This window comes from Vulpes vulpes, chromosome 8 (assembly GCF_048418805.1).
Source record: "Vulpes vulpes isolate BD-2025 chromosome 8, VulVul3, whole genome shotgun sequence".
NCBI lineage: Eukaryota > Metazoa > Chordata > Mammalia > Carnivora > Canidae > Vulpes > Vulpes vulpes.
Genome location: NC_132787.1, coordinates 80,829,995 through 80,843,073, shown reverse-complemented (window position 1 = coordinate 80,843,073; position 13,079 = coordinate 80,829,995). Strand labels below are relative to the sequence as shown.

Genomic DNA, 13,079 nt, shown 5'->3' with positions numbered 1-13,079 from the left:
CTCCCTCTGCCATTTTTTATCCATGATCCTGGGTATATTATCACTTCATTTTCCCAACCCTCAATATTCCCATTATAAAATGAGGATAATGATGCATGCTCAACAGAACCAATATGAGGATTCAATTAAATGTGATAATATAAATAAATATGAAGCAATAGTGTTTGGCACATAGCAGCTGTTCAATAAATGTGATTTCTCTCTCCACTATTCTTTATATACATGGAAAGATGCTTAAACTCTATTGATGGATTCATTGACAAACTTAAGGAAATATATGGTTTCCTAGGAAAACAAATTACAGAATTAAGTAGAAAAATTGAGATCAATTACCTTTGAGAAAACTGAAAAAGGTTTAAAGATATGTCTACTTTTTAAAAATATATTATTTATTGATATATTTATGAGAGACACAGAGAGAGAGGCAGAGACATAGGCAGAAGGAGAAGCAGGCTCTCTGCGGGGAGCCTGATGTGGGACTTGATCCCAGAACCTCCGGATCACCACCTGAGGCCAAAGGCAGATGCTCAATGACTGAACCACTCAGCTGCCCAATCTGTCTACCTTTTCTTAAAAAGCACTAGGTCCAAATGGTTTCATAGCTATGCTCTATTATCTTTTAAAGACAGATAATTCCAATTTAATTGAATTTTTTCTAAATTATAGGAAAAGATTGAAAACTTTCTAGTTCATTTTAGGAAGCTAGCATAATCTTAATGCCAAAAAAGAGTAAAAGATAAAAAACATAAATCTTCCACAGATCAAAATCACTCATGAATATAGATGCAAATTGTCTAAATATTAACAAATAGAATCCAGCAGTGTATCAAAAGGGATATATCCTATGACCAAGCAAATATTATAGAATGTAAGGATGACTCAATATCAAGGAATCAGCATAATTCATTATAATAATAAATTTTTAAGAAGTAATTCTATCAACAGCTACTGAGAGGACCAATAAAATATAATATGCATTCCTAATAAGAAATTTTAGTAAAATAGAACTAAAAAGAAATTACTTAAATATGATAAAGATTATTTGCCAAAAAGAGCAAGTATCATGCTTAAAGCCATTTACATTAAAATCAGAAAATGGATAATGATGTCCACTATTACCATTATTATTAAACACTATACTGGAAGCTCTAACAAATACAATGGTGACAGCAAAATAGCCAGTATAAATATATGAAAATAAGGATAAAAATCACCTAGAAAGGAGGTACCTGGCTGGCTCAGTCAGAAGAGTGTGTGACTCTTGATCTCGGGGTTCTGGGCTTGAGCTTAACCCAGGCTTGGGGTAGAGATTACTAAAAAAATAAAATAAAATAAACTTAAAAAAATTACCTAGGAAGCTCAAGAAATACTCATTTATTTATTTTACTTTTTAAAGAGGGCTCCACTCTGGGTTTTAACTCACAATCCTGAGATCAAGACCTGAGGTGAGATCAAGAGTTGGACACTTAAATGACTGAGCCACCCAGGTGTCCCCAAAAATACTCATTTAGAAATCTTTTGTAATTAATAAAGGAATTTATTAAGGTGGCCAAATGTAAAATAAATATAAAAAATAGAGGATACAGGGCAGATGAATGAATAAATAAAATCTTTAAAAAAAATAGAGGATACAAAAACCAGCTAGCAATGGAATTGGAAAAATGCCATTCACAATAGCAATAAGAATTATAAAACGCTGAAGAATAAATTTCACAGGAATGGTACAGGATCTTTAAGAAGAAAACAATAAAATCTGATCAAAAGACTTTTTTTTAAATAGTTTTTTGTTTGTTTTTTTTTAATAGTCACACAGAGAGAGAGAGAGAGAGAGAGAGAGAGAGAGGCAGAGACACAGGCAGAGGGAGAAGCAGGCTCCACGCAGGGAGCCCTATGTGGGCTTGATTCCAGGATTCCAGGATCACGCCCTGGGCCAAAGCGAGGCGCTCAACCACTGAGCTACCCAGGCATTCCTGATCAAAAGACCTTAAGCAAGATCCAGTCAAATGGAAAAAAACATACATGCTCTTGGATGACAAGATCTGATGTAAAAAAAAAGATCAGTTGTTCCAAATTAATATATAAACCTAATGTAATTCCAGTGAGAATCCCAATCTTTTTTGTAATGGGTAAAATAATCTTGGAGTTCATTTATTCATATGGTAAAATAAATATCAGATAAAACAAATTATAAAAAATAATAGTTGACTCGCCTTACCAAATATCTTTAAAATATCAGAGAACACCTATAATTTGTGGTTTGGGAATAGACATAGAGAGATCGGAATGGAATAGAGGGCCCATAAAAGGTCTCTGTGTATATGAGAATTTAATGTGTAACAAAAATAATGTTCAATTCTGTGAAGGAAAAGGATGGTTATGCAATGACTGGTGCAGGTACAAGTGGCTATCCATCTGGAAGATAAAGAAGATTGAACATGCCCTCACACTTCATATAATAACAAGTTCCAAATGAATTAAACACTTAAAAATACTGAATGCTTTAGGAGAAAATTTAGGGAAACATGGATATAAAACATTGGGGCTTCAGAGAGCTTTTAAAGCAGTGCAAGAAATCTAGAAGTAAAAAGGGAAAAAATCTATTTGATTTCATAAATTGAAAAATATTTCAGTAGCCAAAATGACCATAAAGTCAGAAGACAAAAAAAAAATTAATGGGAAAAATATTCAAAATTCACACAACAAATAAAAATCTAACCTGTATTATATGAAAACTCTTACTGATTGATAAAGAGAAGATAGATAACCCAATGGAAAAATATGCAAAACAGAGGAATAGGTAATCCCAAAACAGCATTTCTAAATGTACAGTAAGTATATGTAGTGATGCTCAGTAGCAGTAGTAATCAGCAAAAATAGCAATGAGCTATCACTTGTCACTCACCTAACTGGCAAGAAGTAAAAAGTGTTAAGATCCACTATAGGCTGGGATACAGGAGAGGTACTCGTGCAATATTCTTGGGGGAAATGAGAATAATTACAGTCCTTTTGTGAAACAGCCTAGTTGTATCTGTTAAAACCACAGGTAATTAAAAGCACCAATGAGTAAGGCTCTATGTACCAAGTTGTTATAGGATTGTTTGCAGTGGCAAAGTAATGGAAATAGAGGGAATGTACGCCAATACAGAAATGATTAACATAGGTCATCCGTACCTCAGATACTAGACAGCTATTAAAAATAATTTATTGGGGATCCCTGGGTGGCTCAGTGGTTTGGTGCTTGCCTTCGGCCCAGGGCGTGATCCTGGGGTCCCAGGATCGAGTCCCGCGTCGGGCTCCCTGAGTGGAGCCTGCTTCTCCCTCCGCCTATGTCTCTGCCTCTCTGTCTCTGTCATGAATAAATAAATATAATCTTAAAAAATGAATAAAAATAAATAAAAATAATTTATTGGATCTACACCAATTAACTTGGAAAGATTGCCACGATGTATTATTAAGTGAAAGAAATAAGATGCAGGGAGGTCTAGTTTGGACCTATGATAACTTGTATGTTCTGTGTATGTGTGTGTGTATACAATTATATGAGAATGGAGAAAGGAATGGAAGAACACTAGCAAACTGCTAACATGGATGGGACTGGGGAGGAACACTCCTCCTCCCTGCTCAAATGGCCACAATAAGAACATGAGTGCGCAGCCCGGGGGGCTCAGCGGTTTAGCGCCGCCTTCAGCCCAGGGCGTGATCCTGGAGAACCGGGATCGAGTCCCACGTCGGGCTCCCTGCATGGAGCCTGCTTCTCCCTCTGCCTGTGTCTCTGCCTCTCTGTCTCTGTCTCTGTCTCTCATGAATAAATAAGTAAAATCTTAAAAAAAAAACAAAACATGATTAACAAGGATCCAATTTTTTTGTAAAGGGGATTTTTTAAAAAAAGATTTAATTTATTTATTCATGAGAGATACACAGAAAAAGGCAGAGAGACATAGGCAGAGGGAGAAGCAGGCTCCATGCAGGGGGACTGTTGCAGGACTCGATTCCAGGACCCCGGGATCATGAGGTGAGCTGAATTCAAGCAGACGCTCAACCACTGAACCACCCAGGTGTCCCAAGAATCCAATTTTTTAAAAAAGATTTTATTTATTTATTCATGAAAGACACATAGAGAAAGGCAGAGACACAGGCAGAAGGAGAAGCAGGCTCCATGCAGGGAGCCTGACGAGGGACTCGATGCCCGGACTCCAGGGTCATGCCCTGAGCCAAAGGCAGGCGCTCGACCGCTGAGCCACCCAGGGATCCCCAAGAATCTAAGTTTTAAAAAGAAAGTAAAGGGACTCCTGGGTGGCTCAGCGGTCGAGCGCCTTCGTTTGGCCCAGGGTGTGATCCTGGAGACTAGGATCGAGTCCCATGTCAGGCTCCCTGCATGGAGCCTGCTTTTTCCCTCTGCCTGTGTCTCTGCCTCTCTCTGTGTGTCTCTCTCTCTGTCACTCATGAATAAATAAAGTCTTTAAAAAAATAAAAAATAAAATAAAAAGAAAGTAAAACATGATATAATGTAGGTAATGCAATAGTGATGCAAGTAGGTCCAACCAATCATGTAAAACATTCAAGAGAAGAAAGATTGGCAGGCAATACAGCTAAATGATTATTGCGGTTGTTTAAGTAGAGGCATTATAGTTGGTTTTTTCCTCTATATTTTCTAAATTTTTTCCATTGTAGTTTTGTTGGTTTTGTATACAAATAAATAAAATAAAAATTCTAATTCACTTTCTACTAACCACACACATTTTATCATGTCTTGAAATCAATCACCATAGGTAGATAGGTGAGCTTGATGATGTCCTAACTCTGAAAATGTGTAAATTTAGATATTATTTATGACATATAAGAGGTATTTTCAGTTTGTTTTTAATTAGTTGTAGATTAGATAACTAAATCCCTAGGAAATAATTATCTATAAAAATATGGCTTTACATATTTTAAGATTTTTTTCTCCTCTAAACAGTAATAGACATCACTTCTAACAGTAATTTTCAAAGCTGTGTGGCTTTGAGCAGGTCATTTTCTTCCCCTCCCCAGGCCTCAGCTGAGCCTATAAATGAAGAAGCTGGATGAAATAATTTTCTCATGGCCTTTGGCTCTAACATTCTGTGATTTAATTTGCATACATCATAGAATGCATTAGATATCAAACAAATGAACAATTGCTAAGGAGAAGAAAGTTTTCCTTTGAGCAATACTTAAATCAGCTCTAAAAGATAATCAGATAACTAGAGAAAATGCCCAACCTTGATGTAACTTTCATGCTCACTTGAAAAATGTACAAGATTCCAAAGACTATATAGTAGTATTGACTTTCTTGATATCCCTCATTTATAATTATATAGCTGTTGATAAAATGCTTTTTCATTAACGTTTACCCTTTTGCCCCTGCCAACTTATTATTTTGCTTTACAGACTTCAATATATGAATGAAAGGTTGTTTTTGTTTTTTAAAAAGATTTATTTATTTGAGAGAGAGACAGTATGAGTAGGAGGGGCCGAGGGAGAGGGAGAGAAAATCTCAAGTAGACTCTACACTGACTGTGGAGCTGACTCCGGGCTCCATCTCATGACCCTGAGATCATGACCTGAGTTGAAACCAAGAGTTGGATGCTTAAGTGACTGTACCACCCAGAAACTCCTGAATGAAAAGTTTTAATTCTGATTTCTTGAGGTATAACATGTAGCAAATAAAATGCATTCCATTAAAACATACATTTTATGAATTTTGACAAACTTATGCACATGTATAACTACTATCACAATTAAGCAATAGAACATTTCTATCACTCTAAAAAGTTCCTTGTGCCTCTGCCCAGTTAAGCCCCACCTCCTACCCTACATAATTACTGATCTGCATTTTGTCACTATAGATTAGATATGTCCTTTCTAGGCCAATGAACACATTTTTTATTGTGTTTTCTCAATCTTGGATAGTGTTAATATATTTTGATAGTTTCAATCAGGATTCTTAGTTGCATCCAACAAAAAAGAGCTCTGGCTGATTTCAGCAGCAAAGGAGTTTGTTGAAAGGCAGCTCATAGAATTTCTGGGAGACTGGGGAACAAGACTGGATTATGCAGCCAGCAACAATGCCCCAAATCATAGAGTACAGCTGTTCTGGTGAGGAAAGCACCACAAGCAGCACTTGGAGTTACCTGAGCTCTGTACCACATCATGGTCACCACCACCACCCTTGCTGCCACTGCTGTTTTAGGAACTGTTTCTTAGAAAGTACTAAGTATGTCTAATATATCTGTCCTAGGAAATCCTTCTGCAACTTCCAGTGTCAACTGGAGTGAGTAAATCTGGGTGGCATATCCTAGGTCATGTGGCTTTTATGCATAAGCTGCAAGAGAGGCTAGAACATGCCACTTACAGCCTCTAGAGCAAGAGGTTTAATCAAACTTCATAAGATGGGAGGATTCCCCCATCATTGGAAGGGGTTAAAATTCTAGATGGCCAAAAGGAGGGCCAACGTCTACAATACTGACAGTTATATTTGTTCATTAGATTGCATTCTGAACTTGCAGCTTCATATCTAATGGTCACTACACATTTGATAACACCTCCTGTGTCTAAAGTGGCCTACCGGACTCCGAAAGTGGGAATGACATCATCAAAGCACTTACTGTGTAATGAAATAGAAGTAGATGTATTTGCCTTCATACTTGCTTAAGTTTTTTCTACTTAAGGTGATTTTCCTAAACCAGAACCTGTTAATAAAATTAATGGGTCTAAACTAATGGATTTGATTGGAAAAAGAATGTAGCATATTAAAAACCACTGTAATTTTAAGTAATAAATTTCATATTTATTTACAAAATACTTATCTTTAACTTTTTCTTTGAAGTTTTTACTTATTTATTCATGAGAGAGAGAGAGAGAGAGAGAGAGAGAGGGACAGAGATGTAGCCATAGGGAGAAGCAGGCTCCATGCAGGGAGCTCGATGTGGGACTCGATCCTAGTCAAAGGTGGATCCTCAACTGCTGAGCCATCCAGGCATCCCTTACCTTAAACTTTTTTTTTTTTTTTTAAGATTGAATTTATTCATGAGACATACAGAGAGAATGGTAGTGACACAGGCAGAGGGAGAAGCAGGCTCCACGCAGGAAGCCTGATGTGGGACTCAATCTTGGGACTCCAGGATCATGCCCTGAGCTGAAGGCAGATGCTCAACTGCTAAGCCACCCAGGCGACCCACCTTTAACTTTTAAACTAAATATTAACTTGATATTTTTCCGAAATTACATAAACCTCAAGTTGCCTCTAATAGCTGTGTTCATTTCAATTATTTTAAGTTAACACATAAAATAAGTCCAGTTACTTCACCAGTTCTTCCTGCTATCCCTTCTTCTTGATTTCATTGGACAGGTCCAGAGAAGAAGGGGTGGCCTGATCCAGGGACAATGAAGATGTAATGTTGAAGAATCAGCTGGAGGAAAGAAGCAACAGTCACCATGGAAAAGACAAAAACAAAGCAAGGTTAGATTTTTCCTATGTCTTGCTTTATATTTTGAGATGTAAGAAATGTAGGTTTCAGTGTTCTCTTGCCATTGTATCAAAACATGATAATATGTTACCTTGACTATTCTCATTTCCTTATCATCCTGTAATGACCACGAAGAGCACAAACTCGGTGCTAGAAAAACAGGAAATGCTATACATATAATTTGGTCTGAGTAGTTATCTTATTTTTCTTGGCAATAACTTTAGGACTTGCTTCAGGACAACCTGCTGAATGAGGCCAAGATACAGATTCAACTAAGAAACATCCAATACCCTCTAGGTTAGCCTAGAAACATAAGTGCTCTCTCTTTTCATCTTTGCCATATAGAATCAACCATATAGAAATAGTTTATCACCTCCAATTTCCAGATAAGGAAACAGTCATAGAGAAGTCAAGCTACAATCACAAAATGTCAGAGTTTGATCTGGGAGCCTGGTCTCTGTTCCCACATTCTGGTCCTTGCCATGATACCAGGCTGTTGGAACACAGTGTAAAATAAGCTAAATAATCTTTATCCAAGCTTGTGTGGGGAGTTTTGGTGATCTCAAACCATCCAGATTTTAGAGGAACAGCCTTCTATCTGTATAAGTTCTGGGCTGAGGTTATATATTATTTATGAACTTAATACACTGAGGGTGTTTCCTCTAAGGAAGGGTTTTCTATACAGCATGTCTTAGAGAACAATATACGTGTCCATGTAACCAAATATTTGCAACCAGTACTTTCATCTATAAATTGCTTGATTCATACAATGTGACCATTTCTCCAACAATGGAGATATAGCTAAATATGGATGAGCTGTATGTTTTACACGGATTGTCTTGAATTCATGGTCAGCCAATCTGATTCTGAAAGGTACACTCTAAGCCAACCATCTTTCTCCCTAGTTTGTAGTGGTTTTTATAAACCTACTACTTCCTTTGTCTTTGCCCTGTGTTTTGCAATCTCTGTTGTTTCTAATATTATTTTCTTTTTGCCTGCATTCTTCCCAGAATCTTTCCATTGACAATTCCCTTCTACCAACCCTTTTGCCCAGGAAGACAGTAAGATTACCCTTAACTGATCTGGGCAGTGACAGGAGGCGAGAGCTTAGAAGTTTGGCAAGGACATTTTATGCAGGCTTCCTGAGAACAGCAGAGTGATGATGGGGCAGGTGTCTTGTGTAGCCTTCCTGGTTATAGAACTACCCCCTCAAGTAAACTGCTGTCAGCCCCACGAACATGAAGGAAACCCTTCATGCACATTCCCTTCTGGTTGATTAATGATGATTAATCATTCAGTTCGGTTGAGAAACTTTCCCACTGTGGTAGAACATGTTTCTTTGTTTTGTTTTGTTTTGCTTTTCACTACAAGAGTTATATCAGGTAGAAATGATTAGGTCATTAGGATGTGAATATAGAAACCACCCTCACCAGCTTATGTTTTGTTCTTATATTGTTGGTTTCTTGTCATGCAGTCACAGATTTAAGATCCTCTAAGTCCCCTTTTCCTCTGTGTGTGAAGAGGCCAGGGACAGAGTGAGTTATATTCATTGAACAGAGCTCTTTCTTCCTACAGGAGAGAATGAACATATGCCGATGAATAATCCTTCCACACAGATTTACCAGGTAAAGACAATTAGATTGTTTTGAACACTCCTTGTGTGATAATGATGCTTGTCATTTGTGTATAAAATTTTCTAGCACTTGCAAGTGCTTACACATCTCTCACTGTGTTTGTTCACTTAACAGGACTCTGAGATAGGCAGGGGAGAGAGTGCCACTCATGTTGCACTTTTGAAAAAACTGTTTAGTGAAGAACAGCTTATCCAGGTTATAAATTATAGCACTATCACTTCCACGTCCACTTTGCTTTTCTAGCCTGTCACCACCAACACTATGGCCATTACATTGTATAATGCCATCTCCACGAGAGACGAGAGTGAAGGAGAGAGCAAGACCTGTTTTTGTTTGTTTGTTTCCTACTTTAACAGGGAGAATTGAGGACTGAAAGGGAGTTAACACTGCAAATGTTCAAATATGGTGATAGAAAAAATTTTAAGCTCCTTTTAAACAATGGAAATAATGTACAAGGAAGATACATATTCTGCAAAACATTTTGAAATACATTTGCAACAAGGATCACATGGGGCTGCTTTGGCTTTCTAAACAGTATTTGTTTGGCTTCTATCTTCTAAATGTAAATTTGAAGTAAAATTCTGTCCTTAAAAATCATGGGAGTTAATTCTGATGTAATTTGTAGTATAAAAGCAGCTCTGGCTAGGGAAATTCATGCTCCTCTCTAGAGTTAGGGCACTGTTCTCTGGATTGCAGGAGGAGGGAGAAAGAAACAACAGGGCTTGATGGGCTGGGAGAAAGGGTGACTTCAAAGTTGGTGGTAAAGTTCTAAGCTTTCGTTAGGATAAAGAGTAGTCTTCTGTAAAGGGCTACAGGAATCCAGAAGAGTGGAGAGTTTTAGGGGAAATGTTATTTAGATTTGTTGAGATTAAGTGATAGTAGAGTGAATATTTTCACAACTAGTTGCAAGATATATCATGCAATAGATCATTGCTGCGGGCCAATGAGGGCAAGCCAACACAGAATTATGAAAACATTTTTGTAATCATGTTGCTCCTAGACCAAAACCAGCAGTGGGAATGGGTAGAGGAAAGAGCTTCATTTGAATTTAATACGTATTTATTGAGCAGTTACTGTGTACAAAACCAACTGCTTGGCCTAATGAGAAATAACAGAATCAACAGATATTTGCAATTGATTTTTAAGTGTCCACCACCTGGAAAACATATACAATTAATAGTTCAAACAGGTAGGCTGTTGGAAGGATTACAACAGAGGGATGAATGAATATTGGCTGAAGGATTTGAACCAGGCATTTAAGGACAAATTGGTCGTTTGGTAAGTGGATATGGGGAAGGGTGTTTCAAGCAAAGGGACCAGCTTGAACAAAGGCCTGGAAGTAAGAGTGAGTCTTCACTCAGTGTTGATTTGATGCTACACTTATCCATGACCTCCAAATGCCTTCCTTGCTCACCTCCTCTCTGTTCATATCTGACTTGTGTATGGCATATGAATGACTGTGAGTATGTCTTTAAACTTAGGTATGATTTAAAGTCTATTATAGACTTTATGTAGGTCACTCCCTGAATGTTGGCTAAATATAGCAGCAGTGGGGGGTGGCCTCATTCTCTTATTGTATCACAAATCCAAGTACATCTGTTCACAGTGGAACAAATGAAGAGTGGAAGTGAAGTTGGTCTCTATGACCTCTGTGATGCTGTGATTATAACCCCATCCTTGTTTTAAAAGCATGCTTCCTAAGCCCCAGTCTGTTTACTCCAAGCAACATTTAACCAAAAGAAGATGAAGGAGAAGTAAAGAAAGAAGAAGAGGAAGAGGAAGGAGGGAAGCAGGGAGAGGTTAACTATAATAGAGTACAACCTATACCAAAAAGGGAGAGCAAAATATGAAACTTGAAGCAGAATGTGATGTGTTAGTCACTTTCCATCTATTTTATAGATCCCGACCTGATATTATAGTAAATATTATCTTGTTAATTTATTTATTTTTATTGTCTGTCTCCTTCTCTAGAATGTAAGCTCCAAGGGCAGGGATTTAGTACATCTTGCTCTCTGTTGTATTCTCAGCATAAAGTACAGTGCCTGGAACATAACACATATTCAATAAATATTAGTTGGATGAATGAAAGTATCTGCAAGATGTGTATATTGCTTTGAGCCAAGAGATATGATGTAGACATTTAGTCTGGTGTCAAATGATGTTTGGAAAATTGTCTGATTCTTCTTCAGGAAAAAAATAAAAGAAGAGATCCTTACTTCATACCCAAATCAAAATAAACTCAAAAATGGATTAAAGGGCTAGAAATTTAAAAATCAAACCATAAAAATTTAGCATTAGTGAATATTTATCTAGTCTCTGGATGTGAAGCATCTTTCTAAGTGAAAAAGTACTGGAAGAAATCACAAAGGGAAGGCCTAGAGATTTCACCCACATCACAATTAAAAATTTTCCCAATGTATATCAATATATTTTCAACCTATTCAAAGGCCTATAACAAAATGGAAAAATTATTACAAAAAATACCACAAGGGTTTAATGATATACAAATAGTTAATACAAGTCAATAAAAAAAGACACTTCTAAGACCTCAGTAGAGTGTAGGCAAAAAATACAGACAATTTACCAAAGTAGAATTATAGACAGCTAATAAATAGGAGAGAAAATTGAGACTTTTGAAGCTTATGACAATCTGATTAGTGAATAATGAAATAATAATACTTAATTCCGATGAGTGTGTATAAATTAGTGGAAACTTTTTTTTTTTTAAGATTTTATTTATTCATTCATGAGAACACAGAGAGAGATAGAGAGAGAGGCAGAGACACAGGCAGAGGGAGAAGCAGGCTCCATGCAGGGAGCCGGATGTGGGACTCGATCCCGGGACTCCAGGATCACGCCCTGGGCCAAAGGCAGGCACTAAACTGCCGAGCCACCCAGGGATCCCCTAGTGGAAACTTTTACAAAAATTATTAGTTAAAATACAGTTAAAGTGTTAAAATGTTCACAACCCTAACTGGCTCCCCGTTCTTTGGATGGATTTGACCTCCTTGGTGAATAAGGTACATTGACTCAAATCAGGTCACAAAAGCCAATAGGAGAATGAACACTACCATCTCCCACTCCAGAATTATTACTAGAACTACTGAATGTGTGTGGATACACTGATTGCGCCTTAGCTCATGTTCCCTTTTATTTGAATCCAAGTCTATCCTGATTTTCTCTCATCCTTGGTCCACTGTACATAAGCTTCTCAAAATTCACCCAGTTTCTTCTCCAGAGTCAGATTGGTTGCTTCAGACTGATTTCTTCCTTTTGCACATGGATTTTAAAAATAAGATTGCATTAACATGAGAAGTGGTGGTGGGGGTCCTACAATCAAGGCAACAGATATGGCAACTGTACCATCTTGGTCCTAGCTCAACTCTCGCCTAATGATGTGAATTCCAACTGTGTTTTTGGCTCGCTTGTAGGAATGTAAACATTGCAGTTTCCTCCATTTATATTACTTATATTCTATGCATTTTGTTTTTCTAAATACACTAATTTAGCCCTTTGGATCAAATACTACCCAACATCCTTAAACTCACAGTAATTTCATATTTAGGAATTTATCCTAAGGAAATAATTTGAAACACATACAAAAATTTAAATAAAATGTATTGTAGATCAGCATTAGTTATAATATTGAAAAATTATAAACAACATGAATTTCCAAGAAGAGTGAATGAGTGGATAAACTCTGGCACATCCATTGGTTGGAATATTGAGCAACCATTAAAAATAGACACTTAGAAAAAATTTTGAAGGCTATGAGAAAGGGTTTATAAGAGTGTTTTGCAAAAAAGGGGGGCAGAATCAAAATATATCTGTAGTATGATTTCAACTATATAAATGTCTGCACTTACTTTCACAGAACAAAACAGAAGGAAATATGCCAAAACATTCGCAATTGTATTAAAGTAAGGAGATTTGAAGTGATTTTTCCTTTTTTCTTTTT

The 13,079-nt window shown here is 37.0% G+C and overlaps 1 protein-coding gene across 1 annotated transcript in view; it reads left to right on the top strand.

Moving 5' to 3' along the window:
- The window catches only part of ARHGEF33 (Rho guanine nucleotide exchange factor 33), a 74,745-nt gene that overhangs the window by 20,074 nt on the left and 41,592 nt on the right, over positions 1–13,079 (top strand). Inside the window, exons 3-4 of the mRNA XM_026018953.2 lie at positions 7,370–7,480; positions 9,063–9,112. Of these exons, the coding sequence (XP_025874738.2) occupies positions 7,456–7,480; positions 9,063–9,112 (75 nt within the window). The 5' untranslated portion in view covers positions 7,370–7,455. The remainder of the gene's footprint in view (positions 1–7,369; positions 7,481–9,062; positions 9,113–13,079) is intronic.